Source organism: Harpia harpyja, chromosome 8, assembly GCF_026419915.1.
Source record: "Harpia harpyja isolate bHarHar1 chromosome 8, bHarHar1 primary haplotype, whole genome shotgun sequence".
NCBI lineage: Eukaryota > Metazoa > Chordata > Aves > Accipitriformes > Accipitridae > Harpia > Harpia harpyja.
This window is the reverse complement of record NC_068947.1, coordinates 5,775,989-5,803,969: the sequence shown is the minus strand read 5'-3', so window position 1 is coordinate 5,803,969 and position 27,981 is coordinate 5,775,989. Positions and strand designations below refer to the sequence as shown.

General features: G+C 38.8%; 1 protein-coding gene across 28 annotated transcripts in view; it reads left to right on the top strand.

Moving 5' to 3' along the window:
* DMD (dystrophin) overlaps window positions 1-27,981 on the top strand; it is a 1,317,358-nt gene that overhangs the window by 1,205,718 nt on the left and 83,659 nt on the right. For 5 of the 28 annotated variants that reach the window (XM_052795079.1, XM_052795081.1, XM_052795078.1 and 2 more), the window contains exon 1: window positions 24,597-24,682. The exons of the other annotated variants lie outside the window; for them this stretch is intronic. In XM_052795079.1, the coding sequence (XP_052651039.1) occupies window positions 24,663-24,682 (20 nt within the window). In that variant the 5' untranslated portion in view covers window positions 24,597-24,662. Of the gene's footprint in view, window positions 1-24,596; window positions 24,683-27,981 lie in introns of those variants that run through there. 28 annotated transcript variants of the gene reach the window in all.

Sequence of the window (27,981 nt, the reverse complement as noted above, 5' to 3'; positions counted from 1 at the left end):
TTTTAAACATTGTGTGCTTAATGAGCAGGATTCAAAAATAGGAATTATGTTTGATTTCCACTGGAATGCTTTGAACTTGAAAAGATTAGACACATTAAGGGAAAAAAATAGAAAGATTTGCCTGTCAGACTTTTCTTTTTTTAAAGATCAATTACATCCTTAATTTAGATGACAGACAAAGGGAAGACAGCTTCTGACAACTGTCCAAAGAAATCTTCAAGGAAATGGGGAACAATATCTCAGATTTTTTACATATTCTTGTTACACCAAGAAGTCTCATAATTCCTTTGTTTCCTCCAAAGCCTGAGAGCTTCTCCAAAGCAGAACTTGCCACATCCACTGTCTGCATTGCCCTTGGTTCAGCATTTCTTCTGATGCAGCTCAAACTATTTCCCCATTCCACGTGAGAAAAATTTCATCTATATAATAAAAGAGTCAGCATTAAATTGATCCCTCTTCACCGACTGCGCCTTTTTTGTCTTCTTCATGATCTTATCAGTCTAATGCAGGGCAAGACTGTAACATTTGTGTGTTTTAAGAAATGTTTCAGTACCAATAAAAAAAGTAGTGGATATGGACACGTACGATTTACATTACCAACTCTATTTGCTATGGATGCACAGACCTTGGTAGTCTGTGTAAAGCTCTCATATTGGCATCTAGGGCAATGCAACAACCACGGGAAGACTGAGACTGCAGTAATCGGACATATCAGCTGGGCTGCTTCTGTTTCTCTAAGTGGCCTGGCTGTCAGGGCAAGGTCAGATTTTTTCCCGGATTGACTTTTTTTCCAAAATTAACTCACTGAAGCTGCTGAATCTCCCTTGCATTTGTTCTTTCTCTGACCTTCTAAGATGCCAGTTCTCCTACAGACTGCAATAAGTTCCTATTTTTCAGAATATTCTCCACCTGTCTTGATACATTTCTTGTCCTGAGAGATTTGTTTAGTCTTTACTTACTGAATCATGACTATGGATTATTTGACCCATTTTTCTCCTTATCGAATCCCTTTCAATGATTTCTTTTTTTGTTGTTGTTGTTGTCAGATAATAGCTGAAATCAGTTCTGTGTTGTACATCAGTTCTGTGATATCCTTATCTTTAGACCTCCAAGCCTGAGAACTAATTTGTGTATATATTATGCTTAGGGGTTATAGATTCTAAGGGAAACATAAAATGAATTAACTGAGAACTGTGTGAATGTCAGTAAGGTTGCACTTAGACTTAAGTAAAGATTCTAACCAATAGGTTAGGAATGATCAAATCATCTATATTCATTTCTCTTACTTCTCATTTTCTGATTTAAAAGTTGAACTTTATGAGATAAATTACAATTTCAAACATGATCTAGAGGTTTGGCAGCCTCTTGCATGTTACATATTTGCTTTGAATTTCAAGTATTCATCAGATAAATTTTTATATTGGGAAATCTATGGCTAGATAATTTAAGAAAAACAAACCATAAAACCAAAAAATGCATCACATCTCTGAATGAATTGCTTTTCTTACAAGCAGTTTTGATGAAACAAGCATTCACGTTTTTTCCATGGCAATTGAGCTCAGAAAATGAGATTACGGTACAACACAACAGAGAGTCACTATCAAGTAGCACTCTTTATATAAGCAGCCTAGCACAGTCACCAAATAGTGTCTACATCTACTGAGTAGAGTAGTGAGTAGAGGTCAAACTTTGCTACCTAACACCTACTCATTCTGTATGTCTAAGTCCTCCCTCCTTTTTTCCAGCAGGGGCAAAATTTGTTTGCGTAAATGCTGTATGTAAGTGTTAGTTTGGGGGTTTGAGGGGGGCACAAACTCACTTAATACAGCACTAAATTCCTAAGAATGCAGGTTGCTGTAAATATGTGCGAAGTTTTTGGTTCGAGTTTTATTCTTCATTTCTATATTTCACACTTTATGATGTGAACTTACATGCTATGATGTTAATGAAATTGTATGGTAAATTAATGAATTAATGAATGATTAACATTTGCGTTTGAATTTTCATGCGATAGATAAAGGTTGTAAAAAAATCTAAATATCTAAACCTGTGATAATTCAGTCTCATTTATGTATTTTGTATTATCTAGACATTTGCTAGAAAACTTTCTATTCTTTTAACATTTAAGTAGAAAAAAGGGCTTTAGATATCTAGCTAGTAAATAGCTCAGATTGCCTTTTGAATTTCAATATGTACCTCTGCTGTTTTTCTTTTCAAGATGCTTTTTCTGTTCACTACTGCAGAGCTAATATAGGAGTAGAGGGGCAAAGATACATTTTTTCGTGCTTCATTTTTAACAAAATTAACTCCATTTTTTTTGCTTAAAAGCTGTATTGTTGGAGAAAATGTTGTAAAACTTAACACTTGAGGGTTATGATATCCTGCATGAAGCATACTAAGAAAAATTGCTAGAGAGAGGTTATAGGCATGGAGTTAAAATTTAAGGGCTAGCTAGAAAACTACTGTGTTTGACTCGGGAACACATGACTTCATACAAACATCTCAACTATATCACCAACATGAAACACCATGTTAAGATTTTTATCACAGCCCAAAGCATTTCTAGTTGAGACATGGGTGTAATACTTTGTTCATAATTAGGAGACACCTTTGCAGCAGGAAATATCCCATAAACATCTCAAGGAGATGGGAGTTAAGAGTATATGGTCATACAAATTTATTGGTTTTGTTCCAGTATTTTAGCTGTTGTGACCTGAAAATGTGGAATAAACAAATATGAGGAAGGCAAATAAAAAGTAAGATATTAAATTTCAATTGAATAAAAATACTGAAATACTAAAAGACGTTTCGTTTCCAAGTATTTTCCAATCCACCATCTGCTATCCCAGAGGTTCTATAAGCAAACTGATATACATTTTAACATTGGAAAGAATGTGACAAAAAGCTAATGGATTCTACTGCATACTGAAACACAGAAAAGCTGCACCTTCATTAGAAAATCAGAAGCTGCATATGTCTTCCCAGATCAGTGATTTTTATCTACTATTTAATCTTCAATTTAATTCTGTTTAATTGCATTTAGGACTTCATCAATGGCAACATTGTTGGCTGACCTCACCTACACTCTTTTTGGAAAACGTGGAAAAAGTTAAAGCAATTGCAAATACTGCTAGATACTAGCAACAACAGCAGCAGCAGTAGTAAACAGATTATAGTCACAGAGAAGACTGTAAATATCCCTAAGGAAATCTGTGTATAATTTAGTTTCAGATATAACCGTAGAGATAATACAATATGAAGAAAACTCATAGGCGAATCTTCCCTCAACTCCTCAACTCAAACTTCACTTGAAGGTTTAAAAATGCAAATTTGATAGGAATCTTAAGGTTAAAATAATGTATTATATGCACATATATGTAGTCTACTACTACTGGGACTACCTCTGCCCAAACAGTTAAGGAACAATTTTAAAAGTATTTAAAGCAAAATTCTTATCAGTGAGGGTTTTTTAACCGTGTTTGCTGAGAATCCCTGGAATCTCTAAATCACGTACTGACTTTGATAAATGTGATTAAACAGCTAAACTTAGAAAAGTTCTGAAGTAAACAAGCCTACATTTTTATGATAGGTTTTCTTACATCTTGATTACAGTTTTGCATGTCATTAATTTGCATTTCATTTAGTTTTGTGTTTAAAAGCATCCTCTACTTCCATTTTATCACCAGCTCCAGTCATTCTGCAGTTGCCAGTTTTACTGAGCAAATTTCATTAGTACATGAGAAGTTCTAATGTGAAATATTTTTCTGTATATTTATCAGCTTTTAGCTATAGCAGTGATGTTCAATTATTTTTATTGCTGTGTTTTGCTGAATCTTGACTATAAAAAAGTAGTCATTGAATATTAAAAGTTTGCTTTCATGACACGATGTTGATATTCAATGTGTCTTTTGTAAGACATGCTAGTTCAAGTTCATTAAAAAATCATTCTGAAATTAAGCCATTTAAAACATAAAACTGAACTCTGTACCTGAAAAATCATTCAGAGATATTCACCAACCCAAACCTATAGGATTGTGGATATTTTTTTAAGTCTAAACCTCACAATGATAGTTTCAGTAGGTATAGAGAGCTTGCATTTATAATTTGAAAATTACTGTATATTTTGTGAAAAGAAACCCCATGATTTTCATAATTGCCTTTGATGTGAAGTACAAAAGAAAAGCTGGCTCTAAGTGACAGCCATATTCAGTACTTTCAGAGATGACTGAAAAGCACATTAGACAGCTCTGAATTTTGTTGTTTCTAGATGATATCTTTGTCTTGAAGTATTCCTAAACTAAACTTACACCAACCTACCCACCTGAATGATCTTCAATTTCAATGTGTTTGGGGTTTTTTTTGTGTGAACACTATTTAGAAATTAGCCAAAAAAAGAGAAGGAATAGTCAATGAATGACAGGCCATATGGTCTGTCCACGACAAAGGAAAATGTATTTGCTGAGCTGATGCTGTACTGATGTGCAGCAGTAAAAACTCAAAGCAAAGGGCTTGTCACAGTGAGGGAAATAGGGTTTAAAGGCATTGTTTGTTTGAAGGAGAAAATTCCCATTTGAAACAAGTTTCCTTTGAGGTCATAGCAAGTTTCTTGATCAGTTACAGATAATATATTTCAAAACAAGAAATTGGAAGAATGACACTTAGAACATCAAATAGCTGGATGTTCGAGAAAAAGTCTTATTTGCTTAACTTCTTCAGTCCCTTAGACATCAGGAGCATATCAAAATGATGTGTTTAAGACTTTACATTTCTAGTCATGTATTTTCTTTGAAGCTTATCTGCTAGTTCTTTACTTACATGGGATTCTTTTTCTTCAGGACTGTCCTTGATAAAACAAAACAAATCTCTCCTCTGACACTTCAATATCCAGAACGTTGCCCTCCTTTTTCCTGCAATTCGCATCTGTTTCCAGTCCATGTTTTTTTCCTGCCCAGTCTTTTCTAGCTTCTCTACCCTTTTCTCACTAAAACATCTCTTAATAAGGTCAGTAACAATTTCCTGTCGGCCAGCTCCAAGAATCTTTTCAGTGTTCACATTCTTCTAGGTCATTCCACCACTTTCAACAAACCATCTTCCTGCTGTCCGTTCTTGTCTTCTCTTGGCTTGTTGTCAGGCTTTGCCTTGTGATAATTTATGACTCGCTTCTTCTGCACCTTCCCCTCGCCTTCTAATGATCCCTTTGCAGACCCAGTCCTCCCACTGGTGACACACTGCCTCCAGCCCATCACCCTCTTTATCCGACTTTCTCTTAGCACTGCTTTTAGTCTTCAATCCCTGGGCGTATCCTAATAGCAACCCCAGGACCTCTCCTTTCAGAGTTTTGTTTCATTTAGTTGTGCTGATGACTTCTAAATGCAACTTGTTAATTACAGATTTCTTTCCTCTTTATAGCGCTCCCCATTAGATGGTTATTAAGTCCCAAGCTCAAAAAGAGCAAAACAGATGTTTTCTTTCAAACCTCAATATTTCTCTGTTGACATTTCCACTATTTCACACAATGTTTTGCTGTCTCTGTTAGCTATCCTTTCAGTCTCCTACGTGCACTTTATGCCTACTTACATATTTAGTGTTGTTTACCCTTAAAATATTTTATCTCCTTTTCCTGCACCAATCGAGTACATTTTTTCTTTCCGATTTCTGCTTAAAATTGTCATCATCTTCTGAAAGATTTTTACTTAGTCACTCTGGCAGCAATCTAACTCAGCCTCAGCCATTACTTGCTCATTAAAAGATGCTGTGTTCACTGTATTGCCAATACTCATAAAATGAATTATAATAGCCCAGAGTATTTTGTTGCATGAATGATAAAATATGTGAGAAGAACTTAGACATTGTTTGTGGCACTGTTGCTCTATCACCTAACTTCAGAGTATATTTTGGAGGATCTTTATTGCTTGGTTACTTACCACTGTATCAGTTTTACTGTACCTCTGCACAAAAGGCAAATACTTTTCACATTCTACCTGTTCATGTGGATTAACAGAGATTTTAAAAGCAACAAAAAACCTCCTTTCTTATCCAGGTGTCTGACCTGTCTTGAAGAATACTGAGGTGATCTAGATCCCACAGAAGTCCCCATGCCAGCAGGCTCCATTAACTTAAACTCCTTCAAATTCTTTCTCCATCAGTGCTCACAGGGGCCAACGTTTCCAGAAATACCGCTTTCTTGTACGGGAAGCCTGGAGACTGAACCATAAAAAGCTAATTGTCTTGGTAATGAGGTTTAGTAACAATTTTCTGGGAGACAGTTATCTCGCATTCTTTTCTCTATTTCAGATAAATTCCATTGATTCCATAAATTCTAAACCTTTGTAGCCTCACGATATTGGGAAGCCACCTAACTTAGTTTACAGTGTCAGTTTGTTAACAGGCATCAGCTCCACATTTGTTAAATGCTGTTTGCTTTTGGCTCCCTCTGAATACCAACTAGTTGCTAAAGTTTTTCCTGCTGAGTGGAAGAGGGTCTCTCTGTCCCTTCTTCTTCTGAAGTAATACACCATTGGGCAAGGCACTGCAGAAATATGAATTAGTCCTGAGCCCATTGACTCTCAAGAGTAACAGGCTGCCTCATGGTTTACCATCACAGTAGGTACAGCTGCATTCAGCAGTAGCACATAAGCATACTAGTATTCTCTGCAAAAATTATAATCCGTTGTTGACATTTGCATTTTCAACATAAAGCCCTGCTCTGGACACCCCTTTGATATGAGTAGCGGATGCTCACAGCAGGAGGTCTTTGATGAGAACGCTATTCAGTGGTCATCCAGTTACTCCTGCGTATACCAAGCAGCAAGAGGAAAACAAGTTCTGAGTAAATGCATGGCTAGCAAAAAACCTTACACTTAAAATCAGACTTGGTGGACACAACCAGTATCAGTCGAATCTATATTTTTTGCTGTATTTCTCTTTTGTACAATACAATGAAATTCCAGCCATCTTGAGCGCAGATCTGTATGCAAGTACAGTAGCTCTCACAGTAGCTGACAAGTCAAGGGCAAAATTGGCCAGGCCATTTTAAACCAGCGCCAAAGTATACCAATAGACTGAGAGTGGATTTCATATTAATGCTGCTGGAAGAAAGTTTGAGTAGTTGTTAAACCGTAGCCTCTCATGAATGAGAATTCAGAAAAATATTTTAGCAGCTATCCCTCTTCACGCCAGTCGCGTTTCCAGTGATCTCGCACTGAAATAGTGCCGTAGCATAAAGACAAATCAAGTTCTTCACCAATTCAGCTCTTCACAAGAGAAAAGGCAAGTTTCCTTTCTGTTAATAAAGCATGCAATACAATGGATCTCAACTCTAAATTAGGTTCTCTAAGCAGTACTACAATGGAGATATTTAATAATAACAATTAGTTTGAATAGTGTACTCTCGGCAGCTGCCTGTGATGCTTTTCATTGCAGTATGCTTTCCTCATTGCAGTCAGTACTGATGAAACGCCTTTAGCAACATAGCACCTACTTTATATGCTCAGATATTTCCCCAAAATTAGAAATGGTAGTTGCAACTTTTTCCCTTTCTCTTGAGAAATGTATGCTCCGGAATTGCATGGGCCTGGTGCATTACAAAAGAGGTTACTACTGCTGTCTATGCTGGTTTTTTTCTAAGCATCATCTACTTGGCCCAGAACTTGGCAATTAACTAGTCACAGCAATACCCCACCAACCCAAACCAGAATCATATCCTAGCACCCACTCAATTTCTTGTCCTCAACTTGTATTTTTTAATTCTTCAAAAAGACAAACTCGTATTTTCCAAATCCTAACTGGTTTTCTGAGCAGGTATGTCTCTGAAAAATATATATTTTTTTTTTCCCAGCAGCGTTGGCACTTGCTTTTTCCCCATTACTGGAATTGGTGCTCATTTAGCATGGCTCAGTCACAGTTCTAAGCTCTGCTGTATGTTTTCCTATGCTGTCAGCCTTGGAAACTTCTTTATTCCACCTTGGTATTAAAAGGAGAGCCTGCTTTCAACTCCAAGTCAAGCTATGGCTGTATTATTCTAACGCTTCCTTTGGAAAAAAAAAAAATTAGAACAAAATCCTCATCAGTGGTAATTAATTTTGACAGTGTGGGCTTTGTAGCAATTCACAAACCTGTACTTTGTGCATCAGCATTCCTTATTATTCTAATTAAAGTGGAACATTGTGCCCTCGCCAGTCATTAATGGGTTTTCATTTTGTAAATGACATTTGCAAAAGTTAAAACGGGCAGTTCATATGAAGTCCACAGGCAAGAGTGTTAAAATTAGCATCACCATAGTAACAGTCTTCCATCATTAGTATTCAGGGCAACAGCAAATGTTTTGTTGTGCTTTTGTTTCCAAAAAAAGATTTTTCTTTACATGTCATTCATAAATAGAAAAGGCTCAAACCCATATATTTACGGTAAAATTATTATATTCATTTGGATGTCACTGTTCTAGAATTTCCCCGTTTTTTGAGGTATTTATTTTTCAGGACAGAGGCTGAATTTCACAATCTCTACAGCTGTGTATGTCTAACCTCTTGAGCGACATTTATTCATTGCCAGCCTGCTGCTCAACAGTACAGTTTTATACGAAGTCTGTCACTTCCAGTCAAGAATCTGTACCAAGTAACGGATTCTGCTGAGAATCTGTAAAAGATGCATGCACGGTGAAACACGGTCAGTCCCCCATTAAGTGGAGTGTGCATCTGCTCAATGCTGGTTTTGGTGTTTAAATGATGCTATTTATATATTCTTTTTTTCCCCCCTCTCAGGAATTGAAATGTAAGTGCATACGTCATTTCTAGTGAACCAATATTCAAATATCATCTTGTCTTGCACAGTTTAGAATTGGGGAGAGAAGAAAAGGGTCCTCCCCCTAAGGGAAACCAGGGTAGATTGTGAGTGTACTCCAATGCCCTCTATTGAAAGAGGTGATGTTGGCTACTTTTTTTCTGAAAGTTTAAAGAGGACATAATTGCCTGGAAGCATGTCTGGGAGCATGTTGCTGCAATACTTTGCAGTTCAAGAAACAGTTCTAGCACCACATCTCCTAAATGCACCCTGAGGCATCCTGTTTGCATACGTCTTGTTCAAGCAAAAGCATGAAATCAATACATGAGAAACAATAGTTGTCTTCTAGAGACAAGTATTTTGTGTGCAGACAGAGATGGGTTAAGAAAAGCAAAGCAAGGGGAAAGACGTTAAGGAAAGTAGATGACGAGGGGGTGAGGTCAGCAGAAGGACTACTGTTTTAATTTGATAAATTCTGGCTTGTTCTGTAACAAGCACAGAACAGAAGTAACTAAATGTTCTCCAGCATTATGTCTCTTGGTTTTAATCTGGCACAGGAAGGTTCCTTCTTTCTTCTTCATCTTCTTAAAATACTTCATTTTGCAGATTTTTGCAGAGAAGAGTCTTTAACGAGTAAACACACTTTAGTGCATTGTAAAAGCTGGGGGTATAATCCATTCCATGAAAGATATTCCTTTATTTTAATTAATGGGGCACATTTTCATACAGTGATTGCCTTGCTAGTACCTGCCCTTGTAGTATTGATTAATTTTTCACCTAGTGAGACCTGCAGAATTGGAAAACCCTTAAAAATTGTGAATACATATATACCTGAGGAAAATCGCTCTCAGGTTAACTAAAAACTATCCGTAGCGGGTTGACATTTGATGCTTGGTGCTTGGAGGACTTTAACACAGAAGGGGATTGCTGTAACTCTGAGGTTCTGAAACATCTACATATATGCTCATTTGTTCAGCTACTTATTTTCTTTCTTTTACAGAAGTACCTTTTTGCTAGGTCAAGTTAATTTTTCCCCTGTGCTGGTTCACTCAATTTTTTTCCTTTTTTGCTGCTTGTCAGATGCTTTCTGGGAGACTCAGCATGCTAAAGCTGTTAATTTTCTCTCTTTTAGACTTCCATCCCCTACTGCAGTGAAGATACTTACTTAGTGAACTGTAATATTTTGCAGAATTTTGCCATTTGATCTTCATAGATAAATTCAGTGGTGAACATTGTAAAAACTGAATAATTTTCACTGAATCCAGAATTGTCAACATTTAACTAAAAGTTTTTGTGCCTAACATTCTGTCTAAGCAAGCTTCTTTGTAAATCTGAGTAAGTTCAATACTAGTTTCTTGCAATGTTAACTCTTGCAATCATCAAATAAGTAACCTACCTTTTTAAAATCAACTTTGGAGATCTTTTTAGATTATTAGCTCTTTACAAGCATTGAACTGTAACATCATTAGAAGGATTTACCTGAATTGCAAGGGTTTTATAGCCTTGTTTGTTGTAATAATGACAGGCAGAGAGGCCATTTCTGGGGAGGATCAGTGACAGATTACTATTTTCCATTCCAGACTCCATTCATTCAGGGACAAACCCTTGAGCAGTGTTGTGGCAAATGAGAGGAAATTGACAGTTTCTTATTTCTCAAAAATGGGTAAACGCTGTGTTTCCCAAAATATATGTATGTATACTTTCTACTTATGCGTGTCCTTGAAAAAAGCTACTGAAGCTATTCTTCATTAAAGATGTTCCTGCACTTGGTCTAGAAACACAGAAGGAGATGCACCTCTGTGAGTATGAATTTCAGATATGCTATACTAGTTGCAGATTTCCTTTCTAAAGAGTGAACACTGGAAGCAGAAGTAAGCAGACAAAATATCCTCAACTCTCTGTTTCATATATTAATCTTCTTCAAAATCATCCCCAGCTTCAACCTATAGAAACCCTGGAGAGTGGAAATAAGTGGTTTGCAGCTGTTTTCCGGAGTGTAACAGACAATGTATTTTGTAGCTGTAAATGGCAATGAATACAGGAATAAAAAATAAGAAAAAAAGAGTGAGAACTACTAAACCTAAACTACATTTTTATTTCTCCATCTATAAACTTTTAGTACAAGTAATTTGGAGTAAAGGCATCTTGAAATTTTACTTCAGTGTTTAGAAGGAAATTTCTTCCAGATTTCTGCCAGCGAGAGCATTTTAGCCACTAGGACCCAGTTGTTGAAAAGCATATTTAATCTCTATACTTCAGTTTACTTTAAGTATCACCTGAAAATTAGAGGTTAAAAAACTGACTCCCAAAGGTCTCTTACTGATGAGCTCACCACCATTTCCAAATACTGCTTTGAACTTTGGACTTCTTAACTGAGCTATTTTGACATAAACCATCACTAGAAGCATAAACGACAAGCACCAAGAGATCACCTTTCTGGCCATAGGTGCATTCACCTTATTTGTTCTTTTAATTACTGCCTGTTAATGGAAGTGCTTATTCTTCTAGTACTGCTGTAATATTAGCAAACAATTTAAAACACTTAGCAGACTGTTCAGTTGCAGGCAGTGTTCTATATCTTCATGTTTGACCAGTGTTTTCTCCTGCACATTCCTCATTCATCTGCTTTTCCGCTATTGTAACTGTGCTATGGCACAAAAGCAATGAGAACCTTACTAATATGGTCATTACATGTTAGTGCTTGCTTTCATATGCTATTATTTCTTCTCCTGTTTCCAGTTTGAGGGAGGAATAAACATTTCATCGCACTCTAACAATCTTGAAATGAGCAGAAGAGCCTACTAAGGACTCTAAGTTATGGTGGGGACAGTTTAGGCTCCCGTCAGACTTAATGTCAGAAGATTGGAAATCAGATTTAAGTTCTCCACCAAAACCAGCTTGCATGGATTGAGAGATATGCTCATTGATTTCAGCAAAGTTACTTCTTATTTTAGCAGTGTAAAAGGGATCAGAATCTGGCTCTCAGCATTTCCTCTCATGTATCATGTTTTTTCACATCAGTGCCCAAAGTATTGTGGAATAAACGTTTGCTGCTGGCAAAACGCGAATCTGTACATGTACAGTTTTCTCTTGAGAAAACTGAGTGCAAAACCCTCAGCACTGCTTTGCTCTGGGGCGTTTGTTCACTATTCTAGAAATAAGGAGTGGAAAAGAGTCTTTCAGTGTGAATCTTTTTATCAAACTCACCTGTGTGTGTATGCCCACGTCGTGTGGTCTCACAATAGTCCTCTTCGGTTTGGATCGAGTCAGCCAATGGGACTCCCTTGTCCTGTGTCGGTCTTTACATTGGTTTTGGTCAATGGCATGTATTTGTAACAGCCAGAGACCTCCCGAACAATTCTCCTTTGGTACACATGGTTTTTAAAGTACTTATCAACTTTTTTCCCCAGTTTTATAAAGCCAAATTAAATTTCCGCTGACTTTAAACAGATCTTTCTGACTCTTACTCAGTCTTCCTTTTTCTTTCCTTTATGCATAAGTTTATCTCCTGCAAATATTCATTTAAAGTCCTTAGAGCCCAATGTTGCTCTGACATCTCCAGACTGAAGTTCTGCTCATCTGTTTTCCCAGTGCTGCAGCAAGTTTCAAGGACACCGACAAAGACTGTTGCTGCCTTGCCTTGCCTTGTCTTGTTGCATCTTGCAGATTTTCAGCTTTCCTCAATTCTCTCTTTATTAATCCTCCCAATAATTGTTAGACATTTACACCCACACACTTTCCTTAAGTCACAGCTTTCCTCTTCTTTGTGGAGAAGTTAGACAAAAGAGACAACCAACCAAAAAATTCTAGAAAACTGCCTCCTGCCGTGTTCTCTAGATTTTTAGTTTTCCTGGATAATTTGCTTGCCACAATCTTTCCTCTCTGAGCTCAGCCTGCTGCAAGGCTCAGCACTCTCCAAAACCACAGCTCAAATATATTCTAATTTTATACTCTTCAGGTCTTTTTACCACTATCTCGAAGAAGTATGTGGTGTGCCTCAAGTAGGAGTATTTACCTGCAGGTTTTTTGTTGTTGTTTCAGAAACCTTCCTGAATTATACAGAATTTCCTTTTTGTATTTACTATGAAAGTATCATATGTGCTGGTGAATAATAAGTAAATCTCTTCAGCAAAATAAGAATAATTTGCGGGGGTTTAACATAAGCTGTTCATAAGTGTAATACGTACTGACAACCTTTAACACAGCTTCACCTAACAGATTCCCATTGCGAGTGAGACCAAACAGGTGGCAACCCCCCATCAGTGCCTTGTTATCACTGAGAAGCTTTGATCTACCTAATGTATAATAAATAAGATTCTGCATTTTAATCATCTTGCTGCTTTCATATCACTTGTGTTGCAAACTCTTATTTCCAAAAACCCATCCTGACTTTGTTGATCTTTTTTTAAAATTAGATTATTTTTGATCATTTATTTATTTCAACATACCTACCAGTAGACAGATGATACACCAGCCGGAAATTATTATACTGTATACCCACCACTTCCCTATCTATCTTTGTCCTATTCCTATGCCTGCAAAAGATGCAGCCATTCTTAATTTTTTTTTTTACTTTACAGCATGTAAGAGACTGACCAGGTGATCCTTTTAGGTTAAAATATTGGCTAACAGAAAATGCAATTAGGCTTAAAGTTCCCTTTCTTTCTACATGTACTCCTCACCCTAAAGCTGCATTATGCCTTTATGCTCCAGTAAAGACCAAAAATTTATTTTACCAAGGAAATAAACTTGAAGAGCTCCTTAAAAATAGCAATCTCAATTCTGCTCCTATGTATACACAACAATATAAGATTGGTGCTGTAGTATTGTTAGTAATTTAGTACTCATATTACTATTCAAATTCCTTGTACTTGTGGTCAGTCTGATTGCTTCAAGGCAGGGAGGATCAGACCAAACCATATCTATAAAAAGACATTACTGAAACCAATATTTACACAATGTATAAGAAGAATAGTGCTGCATAGCTTATGAATAGGTATTTTTTTCTGACAGCATGCTTTATCTTGTATTCACTGAAATCCAGTGCTGAATTTCTCAACAAATTATGTAATGTCAAATTTAGCACTTAATTAAAAGTTGAGTTAGAAAGAGGAAAACTATAGAATAGACACTTAAATTGTTCTGTAAAAGGTATTTTAAATTAGCCTCTTAATTGCAGATTACACAAAAAGACAAAGTAGAGAAAAATGTATCACCATAACGACCTAAATTAAGAAAATACGACCTGTCTTTTTCAATGTTGGAGTTGGTGGCTGGAACTGATTTATATAAACTGTGCCCATCTAGGAACAAGCAAACCCATGAAATTAAAAATCCATCAAATCGTTTTAAGTGAGAGAATGGGATAGCCTGCCAATGCGAGAACAACCTGTACTCACTAAGGAATGCAGCCAAAATTTTGTTTGGAGGTAAAATTCAGCTCAGTATGTAGTATGCAGCGCACTAAAAGGGTTAGAGCATTGTCACTGCACGCTATGCTTTTGCAGTTTACAAACTTGGCAAGATGCTGTAGTGTCTGTGAATACAGAGGAGTCCAAGAGAGCAGATGAGTGTTTTTCAAAGTCCTACCTTTTACCAGTTTCTTATAGAATTTGCTACCTAAACCATTCCTTTGTACATAATGAAACTTTAAGAAATGCCATGGGAAGCCAGCTACTCTGCTGGTATGCATTGAAAGTGCTTCTTCAATTAGCTAACTCTGTCAAAAATCGTGCCAGCTTACAAAATTTTTGACTGGAAATAATAGTTGTTTTTCTTAGAAAAATTGACTGCTGCAAACTTCGGAAATTGCATATAGAGCATTCAGCACACTTTAAAAGAAGTTACGGTATAATTGCTCTTCATTGTTAGTGACTCGGTTTTGTCAAATGAGTTGCTTTCTGGGTAAAAAATCCATTAGTTAAAAAATAATTACTTTGATTACCAGCTGATTCTTTGGTAGGCTCATCAAGAAAGCTTGAGGATCTAGCACAGCAAAGCACTTGTGACTGTATTCTACTGCATGGCATTTAAATCACAGGGATTTGAGCTGATCTAGAACTCTTCTGGTTCCCCCAGCGTAGGGAGATGTTTTTGCCATTTGATGTGATGGAGTTATTCTGCAGGGACAGGCCCAACTAGTTTCAAAAAGATACCACAGGTGTGGCAGCAGTTGGGCTGCAACAACTCCCACATTAGGTCAGACAATTTGAAATGAAAAAAAAAAAAAAATTTTATAATCTGTAAATAAAACCATGCCTTAGGTCCACAGGAGCAGTAAGTGGGAAGTAGAGGAGTACCACGGCCAGTCAGCCGTAGAGCGGTCCACCTCTCAGCAGTAAGAGCAAGAGTCACTGTGTGAAATTTGAACCAAGAGACGACTATTATTCTCAGGGCAGACACACATAGCAGTGTAGGGGTAAGATAACGTGCCACTAGAACATCCAAATAACCAAAATATTGTCACATTTGGAGAGTTGATCTTTCTTGGCTATTAAATAGACTAAATCATTTAATTAAATGGCAGCATAGACGTAGTCCCACTGGTCTTGTTTTCTCCAAATTGCTAGCAAGTTTCATGTACAAGGTTGACATGGCAATAACTATCAAAACCAGTCACTTTCTTCATCTCTGACCCAACAGAGAGTGCACTGTCATCACCAAATGATCATTTTCATTGCATATAATCCCTTTTAAAATTTTAAAATAAATGTTAGCCTCAGTGAAGTGTAATGTTTACTACGAAAATTATCAGAAATGGCGTAAAGTAAAAAGAAAAAAAAATTCTATTTATTAGTGTGGGGAATGGAAGACTTTTAATGATGATACCTTAGTCACAAACAAGAAATATGTTTCTTCTCTTTGATTCCTACATTGTAATTCTTAGAATAAAGCCAAATGAATGCTCAGTATGGCAAGCTGCTAAAAATAAAACTCTCCAAAGGTTTTAGTTCAGTGTATTAAATACAGTGATTTGATAAAACCAGTGGATTAGATGGGGTCTAATCCTTCACTCCCTGCTTGGGCTCTATGTGGCAAAATTCTTAGGCTGTCAGCTTCTGCAAATCTTTGCAAAATTATTTTTATCCTTAATAAATTATTTGCTCCGTTAGTTACCTTAAAAACAGAACAAATTGAGGGACATGGGTGGAAGGATAATAATTTGAGAAATAATGACACTAGATTTTTAAGAATGAGAATGAAGAGCAATTGCTGCAACAGAACTATGGAAAAGTAATAAGAGATTCATTTCTGAATACTGAAAAAAATTATAATGTCCGTAAGCAAAAATAAGGTTCATTACTAATGTACAAAAGTATTTAGATACCACATATCTTAACCCAGTTTTTATTTAAAAGATAAGGTTGAAGGTCTTTTTTTTTTTCATTTTTCCCTTGGCTGATGCATATTAGTGTAAAGACATTAACTGGTGATAATTGTTTGCAAAATGACATTTGGTTCTAAAGCTGGTGATAGTAATTGAAGGAAAATTATTTACCTCAAGAGAAGAATGATAATTTAAAACACCACCATATTTTCTTAATATGACAGTCTGATTTTGTTATTTTGGGATTAGGGATGAATGTTCATTTGTAATGTTTCCTGAGATGGGAGGTGTGAGTTTAGATGATCCTTCTTTCTAACTTTAAGGACACTCAGAAAATCATCTTCTACACAGTTGGTAATATGTTTTCTATGTCTGTGAAATTTATGCCAGCATAAAACTGCAAATTGTGGACACTATTAAATAAACAAATGGTTTGGATCCTGTGCATGCTCTGCATTTGTAGTGTACTGCGTAGATGCAGAGAATTCTTGAATTTAATCCTTTTTTTTTTCTTGAGAGGAAGGTGACAAAACTGTGTGATGTTTCTTATGACTGATAGTATGGAATTAGGTATTTTGAACTTTTCAAATAATCTGGCATTCTGTGTCATGTAGTGAGGGAGATGATAAAGATAGGTAACTCCACTTAGTCCTAGCCATAACAATTTTCTCTTCACGTCTGGACTATTTTACAAAAAGCTGTAGATGTTGATATGGTAGAATTGTAGGTTGACATTTCTTCTACTGTGTTCAAGGGAGTTAGATGTAGCAGCAGGGGTCTAAGATGTTAATATGGACTATAACCAACATTTAAATCCTTAATATTTTAGGGCTCTGTGGATTGTTCAGGATTTAGATTGTACTTCTGAAAGCAATTTCTTAAAGATTAAGTATATAGTTCCAAATACAAATTTGGAAATTGTTTGATTAGTTCAATGTGAAAAAATGCTCAGTATAGCAAGAAAAAAAATATTTGGGCTGATTTTGAGCTCCACACGTTCACCATTGTTCTTGATTTAATAATGGACTATAGTAGGTCCTAAAAGTCATCTGTGTACCTTTGGTCATAAATGTCAAGGCTCTTTGACTTGTGTAGACGAGGCATCTCTGGTTTTCATTGCAAGTTTTTCATGGTGAATTTGGTTGTGTTGCTAGAGAGGGAATCTTCATTTTGCATGTTTATTCTTTCACTAAGAAATTTCATTTTCTGTTTAATAACAGAGATCAGAGAACTGAATGAAGGTATGCCAGCAGAATTGCAAGCCATTTGAAGCCTTGTTGAGATGTACCGTGAGAGATTTGGCTCAATTCAAACGTATGAGATACTGAAAGTATACCTAGACTTTGAGTTCTATTAAATGCATTCTCATTATTAGACTTAGTTAAACATAAAGTTTAAACTGTGCAATATAGTTTAGCAACACTTTTTTTCTATCAGCTAGCATCCACAGGATTCTTTCCTGAATTAACTGCCAGCTACTATGCCAAAGATAGAAAGAGCTACACAAATATACCTAAACGCAAAAGCTGGGAGGACTACTTTGTTTGGAAGAACCACATTATAGTTAAGTAAACGGAAGGAGCAGAAGTTGTCTGGAATTATGTGAAGCATGTGCCAAAGAGTAAATGCTTGAACTTGCCACAGGACACTTGAATGAAATCCTTTTCTTGCACTTAGCTAAGAAATAATTTTCATCTGACCTCAAAATTCCTTTATATCCCTCTTTACTGAAGTATTTAAGTGCTAACATACATTTAGATTCAGTTAGGATAAAATATTATCTGTGCCCTAGGACATGGCTCCGTGGTAGCCGATACTGATTCATTCGTCTCTGGAAGCACTAGTTAATGCAGGTATCTGTATGTCTATATTTGTTTCAAATGACTGTGTATATAACTGCTAATTTTCACTCTTTGGCATGGACAAGATGAGACTATTGCCACTTGTCCTTAAAGGGCACTGCCAGAGCTGTATGAACAATTGCCTTGTTTTGTAGCCAAATTGAAGTACTTTTTTTTCATAGAATATGGTTTTGAAATGAAATAGAAAGTTTTGACTTCAGAAATGTCCGATGAGAAACTTTTCCTTTCCAGATTTTTTTTCTTGCTGTTACCAAGTCTGACCTCAGTTTGGGGATAGTTGCACAACCCTAAACCTGAAGCTGCATTTCTATGCAAATAAACCATGAGAAATGTCACCTGGATCAGATGAAGGAGTTAGCCTGGATGGAATTACTGGTGAGGCTAGTTAGGTGTAGCTGCTCTCTCTTCCCACTAACTTCTCTAGGCTGGCTCCTTCCCCAAGTGCAGTGCTGCACTCTCCTCTGATTTCGGGATCCCCACGTAAGACATTTAGGAAGAGAGAGCAAAGCAATCATGCTATGCAGGAAGACTAAGCTTTGCCAGTGTTACACCAGGGTATTGGGAGAGGCTGAAGACTCTCCGGTTTTGAAACTAAATCAATGCAAGTTTGACTTACCAGGGAGGGAGAACCATCCCTTTCTCACATCAGAGCTCTGCATGGCCCAACCTAGGGAAAAGGTTAGGAGTAGACCTCAAACTTACCGTATCTGTGTACCATTTTGCTCGATGTGTTCAGGAAGATGATGGAAAAGCCTAGTGGGTACATAAAAATAGGCAGGGCCTCTTGTTGTTAGAGTTCTAACGTTATGTATAGTATTATTATAATCGTCGAGGAAACAATATGGTAGTTATGACAGGTTTAAAGTATATTTTAACACAACAAAAACTACAGGTTCTGTGAGAAGACAGCAAAGCATCCATTGCTAAAATACACACAGCAAAAAAAGGAATGCATTAATTCAAAGGTGCAAAGTTTGCCTAGCTGGTGGTCTGACTGGGAACTTGTCTGCATATAGCTGTCATAAAATGCAATAGATTTCATTGTCCTCTTCTTTTACTACCTAAGGGCAGTCTTACCATTGGAACATCCCAGTACGTAATCTCCTAGCACGATCTAAATGGCTTATTTCCCCAAATGAGTATTTTCTCTTCTAGATAATATTTGCATAGGGACATTTTGAAAAAACATCCTCAATGAAAGAAGAACTTTTCTATTTGTATGATATTAGTGAGAAAAAATGGTTTGATAGTGTCAAAAATACATATATTATGGAACGCAACAAAAAAGGAAGGCATGCTTCTCCTTTAACGTATGTGGAAGCCTTTGGAAGAGAGGGCTGCTTGTTAGGGACCAGGAAAGGATGGTGGCCGGTAGCTAGCATCAGGTTTTCTGGGCCCTGAGTGAAGTAGGACTGCAATATGCAGAGTTTCTTGCTATTGAGATCTATACATTGATAGGAAACAATAGAGAAGTTAATGATTTGGGAAGCCAGTTTTTATGTTTGCCACACATAATTTTGTGCACGGAAAGAAAGATTTTGAGGTGAAAAGAGAGTCAGTGAGCAAGAGAGTTTATGAAATCCTGCTTATTTTAATCCCCCAGGAGGCAAAACAGTCATTTATTTCTAACTGGGCATGCAAAGGAAAGTAAGAAATGGAGTTTGCCTTCCTTGTTTTGTTTAATTTATCCTTATTAGTCTGCATTTTTTCTCAACCTTACTCCCTGAAATGATAACCATTCGTTTTGCCAATACAGATTACTCAAACCAAGAATTTGCTATGGTATAATTATTATTTTTCAAGATTTATTTGTGTATTCTAAAGACAGCAAGCAGTTTCGCTTGGCATAAGTTTTCTGCTGGTAGATTTCAAGTCTTTTTTTGTAGGTTTCTTTTTGTTAGCTTTCCAAAAGCCTTACTTCAGAGGGGTTTTTAATACTTTTAGTTATCTAGCATTTTGCCAGCATTTTGCTTCTTGATCTTCCCATTCTTGGGACTATTCACACTCCAGTTCATCTCCATCCTGGAAGAGTAGGGGTTATTCCTTTCTTAATTTTCTTTATTTCTTGTGATTTGGTATGGGAGGGAGAAAAGAGCTTTTGGTATTTACAGGTGCTTACCTGAAGAGCTCATAGTGCTGGTGGAACCGGGATGTGCTATCCACTGCATCCGGTGATGCATGTAATCTTACTTAAATACTCTGCTCCTCTTTTCAGGGTCATACACTTGGCAGCAGAGACTGAACAAACAGTCTGATACTGCAAGGTGTCTAAATTGTCACCATCAGCTTAACAAAATAAATGTAGCCTCCGCAAATTAGCCTTTCCAAGATTCCAACAGGATGAAATTCATGTGTATATCTAATATATCCACAATGACAGGCACCCTCTCATTCATCTTTTATCAACAGCATGCAATGCAGTGCGACGTAAGGCGCGCACAGGCTGCTCCCGAAGCTCCATGATACTTGTCTCGTAGGGTGACTAAGATTTCAGTTTTAATCAGGTGTCTTTACTGTAGTAAAAGCAAGTACAGCCCAAAGGAACGCGGAGGTTGTGCCATTGTGCATTCGGCAGGAACAGATGTACTCCTGTCACACACGCTGTGTACCAGTACTTTCCATACTGTGCATTAAATTGCTGCAAGCTCTGTAATATTTACTGCAGAATTAGTTTTATTTAAAAAAAAAAAAAGAAAATAATAAGGATTCCTCTTCCTACTCTGTCTACTCCAAGAACATCTCAGTGAAACATGTCAGGCAAATTCTTGTGAGCTCCGCTTGCCAGTTACATGGCTGCCTTACAGTGCGGAGGATGAGCCCTGTGTAAGAAGCAGCACCTGCTAATCTCCCTTCATACAGGACACAGATTGGGTTTCCCTCTGGACAGAAAGTGGTATGCTCCTTCCCCAACTCTCTCATGGTGTAAATAACTGATTATAAGTATACCGAGCTGTGAATGTTTTCGTAGGTCTTTAATTTACAGTGCAATGCTGGGGAAAATGAATGCAGAATTTCAAAACTATGTTCTTCATTGCATTTACAGTATTCTAATGTGCTTCCAGTGGTAATGTGCCAAGAGCCAAACCCCCTCCCAAAACCCCAAACCAGCAGCATCCAAAACAGTATTCTCTTCTGGGCTCTTCTGAGAGTGCTATCAAGAAATACCAAAAAACTCCTGGACATGTCAGCCCTTGGAGCATATTTAAGACAGATGATCCAGGAAAGTGTCATCGTGCCATCCCAAGTGATTCTTAGTATTTTTTTATACCAACAAAAAGAAAATAGACTCAAACAGCATAACGGATTAGCCAGCCCAACACAGGGCACCACAACATCTTCTTACATGCAAGGCAAGCGCTTGCTAATCCACTACCCAGTTAACTGAGAAATACTAAAGCCCTACTTACAAGGAGGACTACATGCTTCACAGAACTATGGAAGCAAGACTTAGTTAATAGGAAAATGTTGTATCTTCACTTTCAATGACAGTAAAACTAAAGACATGACTCTAATTTTCTAACTCATAAAGCGCTAAACTTACAAGCAAACTTGTACATTTAATGTCTGCCCTACTAAGTGGTTTTAGGTAAGTCCCTACCCATTTCTGCATTCAGGTTTCTGTATCTGTCAGTAACATGGAGCAGTGGTGCTGATATACATAAAACTTATGAAGATTTATACTCAGACATTATTGTTTAGGGATCGGTTATTTTATGTCCATATTATTATTATTTTTAATGTGTGTATGTCTGTGGCTCTTTCCCCATAGAAAAGGGACAACATTCTAAGAACATGCTAAAATTGAAAAATCAGGTTTCTCAAATGCACAAGTTCCAGTAACTATTTGGACAGCAAGCAATGCAGACTGCCTGCAAATCCCTTTCATCTTTTTTTTTTTTTTTTTCCTGAAAGAGTTTTGGGGTAATAAGACAGCCTCTAATTATTATCCCTCATTTATTAGGGGGCCGTGATTTCCCCTTAAGCACTTGGTGTTAAATGTTAAAGAGACAGATAGATACCTTGATTAGATATAGTCCAGGACAAACCTACAGTATAAAAGAAATAAACACTGCTCTCCTTCTGATTCAGGTCTCTGTGTAGGTGCACAAATTGACTGAATAGCCCTTGGGTAAGAAAAACACCACAGGGAATTAAAATTCTGCTTACTCCGTAATCCTGTTTTATTTTCTACAGGAAGAAGACTGTCTTTTATCAAATAAATGGCTTAAAATTAAGTATGGCATAAAGATTGGCTTCAGTCACAAATGCCAAAGACAGTAACCATTTACACTGCAAACAAAATATATTTTTGTAATAAATTAGGGGTAGTTTAAAAGTAATTTGGAATAAGAGTGGTATTACTTGTGTACATTATACAGCAAAAATGTAATTCTGAGGTCAATCAAAACAGCTAAAAGCTTTTGTGAATTTGGAGACAACAATCAGAACTATATTAAATAGATTTTTTTAATATAAAATCAAATTATAAAGTCAATAGGCCTTCATCCCTTAATCCTTCAACATTCTTGTTTTCCCCTGGATGTTCTTGAGTGGGTAATAGTTTGATTTGGGAGATCAAAGGGTTAATTTGCTTTTCAATTGAGGAATGACTCAGAGTTCCCCTTTATTGTTAAAAAAAAAAAAAGTGGTGTGTGGGTGTAAGGTAGGGGAAAAAAGCCAAGAAAATGAATTCACTAATTGGGGTTTTCACCTGCTGTGAGTCTAATTGAATACAATGCTTTATTTGTAACTCACGGAGAAAGAAGATTATGCAAAGTATGAGAAATTCAGACTGGTTTTTAAATTCTTATTACTTGGCACTATTGTATGGGAAAGAAGACCAATGTGATAATAGCAGCATCAAGCTTATGTTTAGGCGGACCAGGAAACTCCAGAAACAGTAAAAACTGAAGGAATGTGTATCGGGGGTATCAGTACTAGATACTTCTTGGAGGAAAACAAACTACTTCTGCTGTGAAACGGCAGGCTTCTGGCTACCCCGAGTCCCTCCGTACGACACAGGCAGCTGCTCTCTCTCTCCTTCTAATCTCCCAAGTAATACGCTAAACATCCTATTTTAAAGACTTAAAGAGAGATCTCTCACTTCTTAAAACTTAGCTAAAGATGGGAAAAGGTGAGGTGGTTGATGTAACAGAATTGACAGTCTTCAGCCAGTTCATTCACCTCAGAACTGCGGTATCTGACATAGCAATTGATCTAGTACCAGGTCCACTGAAGTAAATGGAAAATTTTCACAGAGTCTAATGAGTTTTAACGTAGCGATTTATGTTTACACAAAAATTAATCCTCTTTGTCTTTCCATGTTGGGGTAGTGTTGTAGATCCAAGGTAACTGAAAACTGTGAATTAGGCCTTTTTAAACCAATTGAATTGTCTGGAAACTATGAGAATTTAACACTGAATTCCATTAAGTTTCTTATTCGCATTTGGGGGCCTGAGGGGTTGAACCTTGAGCATCTCCCACTTTTAACGCTTCTAGAAGAAAACACTGAGGCTTTCCTTGAACTGCTTGTTGAGCTTTTCCTAAAATCAGATAACCCAGCTACCTGGAGCCTTAAGGGGGGCCCTAAATATCCTGGTACTTAGGGTAAAACCCACCAAGTTCAGGGCTTACCGGCATCTGTGTAACAGGAAAGCAATCTGTGGGATATTCCTGTGGTATAGAAACTACGGCTGAGATGAATTTTCTGTGCTTCTAGGCCTGCGTCTTCCCAGTGTAAAAACGGGGGTCGGGGGGGTGTTGTACATTTGAAAGGCACCCTTTTTGGGTGGCTTTACCAAGAAAGCAGAGTCTGTAAGCCTTGAGAAACGACTTGGGCTGCGTGAGGGACTTGGTTCCCTACGCAGCATTAATTTAATGAATAAAGGGCATAGATGTAAAACTTGCCCGGGAGGAGACTGGCTGCGCTGATTTGAAATGCTTGTGACACTAAAGGGGGATCGTTAGCTTTTCTTTGCGTGCTGAATATCAAGTAGGAATTAATACAAAGAAACATTGCGACAGTTACTCAGCACGAGCAGAACTATTTCTTCGGCTCTGGCAATTCGGGGGGAAAAGCTCGTCCTGCCCGGTGAGGCCAAGGGAAGCCCTTAGAAACGACATCACCCGGTTTCACTCACGAATAAACCCCTCGGCGTTTTGAGCGCCGAAATTAACAGCTGCGAAGCGAAAACCCACGTTAAGGCCCACTTCAAATCCGTCCCAGCTTCCGTGCATATTTTAATCAAGTTTTCCTCTCAAGTCCGCTGAAAAGCGAACTCCTTTACCAGCCCCCGAACGCACCCGTCTCCCCGGCGGCCCCGGGGGAACGCAAAGACACCCAACCTCCCCCCCACCCCCAAAAAAAAAAAAAATTAAAAAAGTCCAGGGAAAGCCCGAGGGCTTCCTCCCGCCGCCGCCCGACGAGCTACCACAGCCCGCGCGAAGGCGGCGAGATGCCCTCACGCGCCCCGCCAAAGGGCGGGAAGGAGCTGAGGGGAGGGGGGGGGGGGGGTGTTGGCGGCCCTCCGCCCGGAGACCGGCACCGCCGGCGGGGCGGGGCGGGCCGGGGAGCCCCGCCCCCTTCCCGCCCTCCCGGCGGGGCGGCCGCAGCGGCGCTCGGCGGCGGGGCTGGGTTGGGTTGGGTTGGGCGGCCGCGCTCGTTCTGCCGCCGCCGCCGCCGAGCAGTCGCCGCCATGAGGGAGCAGCTCAAGGGGTGAGGGGGATGCGCGGGGCGGCAGGTGCCGGGCGGGCTGGGGGCTCGGGGTGTCTCAGGTGTTTCGGCGCAGCGCCCGTGAGGATCCCGCGCTCCGTGAAGGCGGGGAGTAGCGTGGCTGACCGTCCTCTGCACAGCCCCTTAGGGGGGAAGCGGCCGTACCTTTCATTTCTTAACACTGAAAAAGGGCAACTTGCCGCCCCGATTCCTTCTGGGAACTTGAACCGGCGTTTCGTTCACCGCCTTTCCCCTCTCACGAGGCCGCGGTTGGGCGCTGGGCGCGTCCAGCTGGCACAGGCAGGGCATGGCGGTGGGCGATCGGTCGCTCCCACGCGTGGGTGGGTGGGTGGGTGGGTGTACCTGTGCAGGTGTGGGCGGGCGGGGCGAGAGCCTCACGTCGGGCCGCGAAACCGTGGGTGTGCCGGAGGGATGGGAACTGGCTCTGTTCGTTATCCCTCAGGTTTTAAGGGGGAGCGCAGCGCTGTAAAACGTTACCTGTGAAGCACGTAGCGTGTGTTATAACTCGGTTCCGGCGTGGGCTTTAACGGAATTCCTGAAAACAAAGCGTGCTTAGAGGTGTATTACTTTTCCCAGTAATTCCATGCCTAGAAATAACCTTTCAAGTTAACAGGCAGAAGAAGCTGGGAGGGCATTCCCTCTGGGCTGTTGCATTGTAAGTGCTGTATTTCTTGTTGTTGCGTGGTACGTTATATTGTCTTCTAGTAGCTATTGTAAAACGTCTTGCAGCCTGGGACACCAGCAGTGTCCCCAGTCCTCACCTTAAACTGAAGTTCGGCTGAGAAGTGGTTTTTGCAGGCATACGTGTACGGAGCCGAGGAAGTAAGAAATGTGGTTATACGCAGGATCTTTGACCTTTTAGCACTAAGGAATTGTTTGAGGCCGTCGCTGTTTGAGCCTGGATTTGACAAGACCCTGCAGTGAAATTGCTTTGGCAGAAGTGGAGAGGATAGGCTTTGCAAAGCAAATAGATCAGTGGAGGCTAACAGCTGGGGGGGCAGGCTCACCGAGCCTTAGCCACTGAGCCGGAATCTTTGCCCGTGACAGAGTGTACAAAATAAATGTTTAACATCCAGGGGAGAAAAAAGAGTTACTATTCAGTACTTGGCAGTTGATATTTGCCCTTCTCCTACTATTCGTTTCCAGTATCGGCAAGAAACTTTAATATGTATCGGTGCCTGCCTTCAGCAGTCTGATAAATCTTGCAAAAGCCAATAAAACACGCTAAAGTCAAATTCCTGCTGAAAAGACACTGATCCTTGGCTTAAACAGAAATAATCTCTGCACAGATCAGTAGTCTCCAGATTTACAGATGGAAACAGTAGTCCTTTGTAAAGCACAAAGGAGTGCCACCTTTTTACATTGCTAATACTTTCCATAGCAGTGACTTGTTTTATCTAAGGAATTAATGAAACACTGCAAAAAGACAAATACTAAGTCTTCCTTGCAATCACTGTCATCTACTGTTGAAAACATTTTTCTTTTAAATGAGTGGTAGTGTCTATTCATACAAACAGTTTCAATTGCTTTGAGGTTAGTTTAGTAAAATCCAAACAACTCTATCATGTTTATTTTGGCTTCTTGACAACAGTCATAAGGTGGTTGGAATAACATTTTATTCACCTGAAAGCCAAAAGGTGAGAGCTTTTGTAAATTGTGTTGTTTGAAAATGGGTCAGTTCAGTGCTTTGTAAAGTATTACCTTAAATTTCGGCTTTTTCGTAAGTGTATGTAACTATTTATTTATTGTTGCCTGATAGAATTTCTAATTCTATGCGCATCTACGCACATGCACATCTAGTTCATGTCGCATTTTCTAATGAAGGGTGAGGGGAGAAGCGCAGCAGAACTGGCTCAGGTATCACCAATGAAAAGGGACGTTAAGAGTTTAAAAAGGACTCTGCAGTTGCAACCTAAAATTCTAGACTCTGGAGCTGAGCAGTGAATACACATGAGACTGAATCCTAGATATATATTTGAAATAAAAAGGGAGAAGGAGTGCAATTAAAAAACAGTTAAAAGGTTTGCGAATGTTGCAGTGTGGCTGGTGCAGGAATGTTTGGGGGGGAATTTGTGCAGGAATTTGGGCGGGGGAGCGTTGCTCTCCACTCTTCCTGCTGCTGATGTTGCTTAAAAGTAATGTAAGAGGAAGGAAGATAAACTAACTGTATTTTGTCCAAACTGATCAAGTTATAACCAGGGAACTGTAATTCAGCTAGTGTGTCAGTTAGGATATCATCTCTTGATTTCAGCTTTTCAATCATGTGTGTTATTGGCTCTGCCAACAGCGATGAGAGACAAATCTCTCTGCTGTTGGCAGGAACAGAGGAGTTCACACAGGCATAGTGTGACAGAATTCCCCACATAAAAATTATCCTTGCTAATATAATATAATCATCCTTTAATGAAGTGGTCCTGCAGTTCCCAAAGGATGTATTAAGTGAAGACTATGCTTTCATCCCACTGAGTTATCAGTGTATAGAGCGTGCCAGTCACGCCAGCGCCGAGGCGTCACCATTATCCATTGCTGCTCTTCTCCTTTTCAGGCCTGGTTTTAATTTCCTTTCCACCTTTGCAGCTTAAGTCAGGGGTGAAAGAGGAAAATACGCCACGTGAGCCCACTTATATTTTTATTTGTTGCAGAATGTCCATGACATAAAAGCTAGTAATCAATTTAGTGGACCTAAATGTAGAGCCAAATTGAAAAATGTATCCTTTGAGCATGTGTAATATTGCAAAACTACTGGCTGTGTGCATTGATGCCTTTTTATCTTGGTGGTTTGTTGGAAAAGCATCTTGAGTACTTACTTCTGCACACATTCTCACCCTGCTTTAGCTGCTGCTAGTCAAGAGGACTTGCACTACACTTTTCATGTCTTTCTGACTTGCAAGCTGTAAAGGGCCTTGTTCACCGGAGTTTGAAACTCTGGCAAGCGCTTTGCTGCAGATCTATTAAGGATGCTACAGCATTCCCAAGTGTGGTTGAGGCTGCCTGAAACTGCTGAGCTGGCATTTCACTTCAGACGGTGTTCACAATAAGGGCATACACACAAATCCTCCCCCACCGGTCCAACCCCAAAGCTCACAATTAAATGGCCTTTGAAAATGGCAAAGAGGCTTATGAAGAATAGCCTCGATGGAATCTAACCTTTCCTGGAGCTGCCCTTGTGTGCGGAATTGTTGATAACTTTCCGAGCTGAAAACGTTCAGTTGAGAGGCAAACGCCTTTTAGCTGGAGCAAAATAGCTGCAGCCTTCTTGTGTTCTGCATGTAAAGTACCAG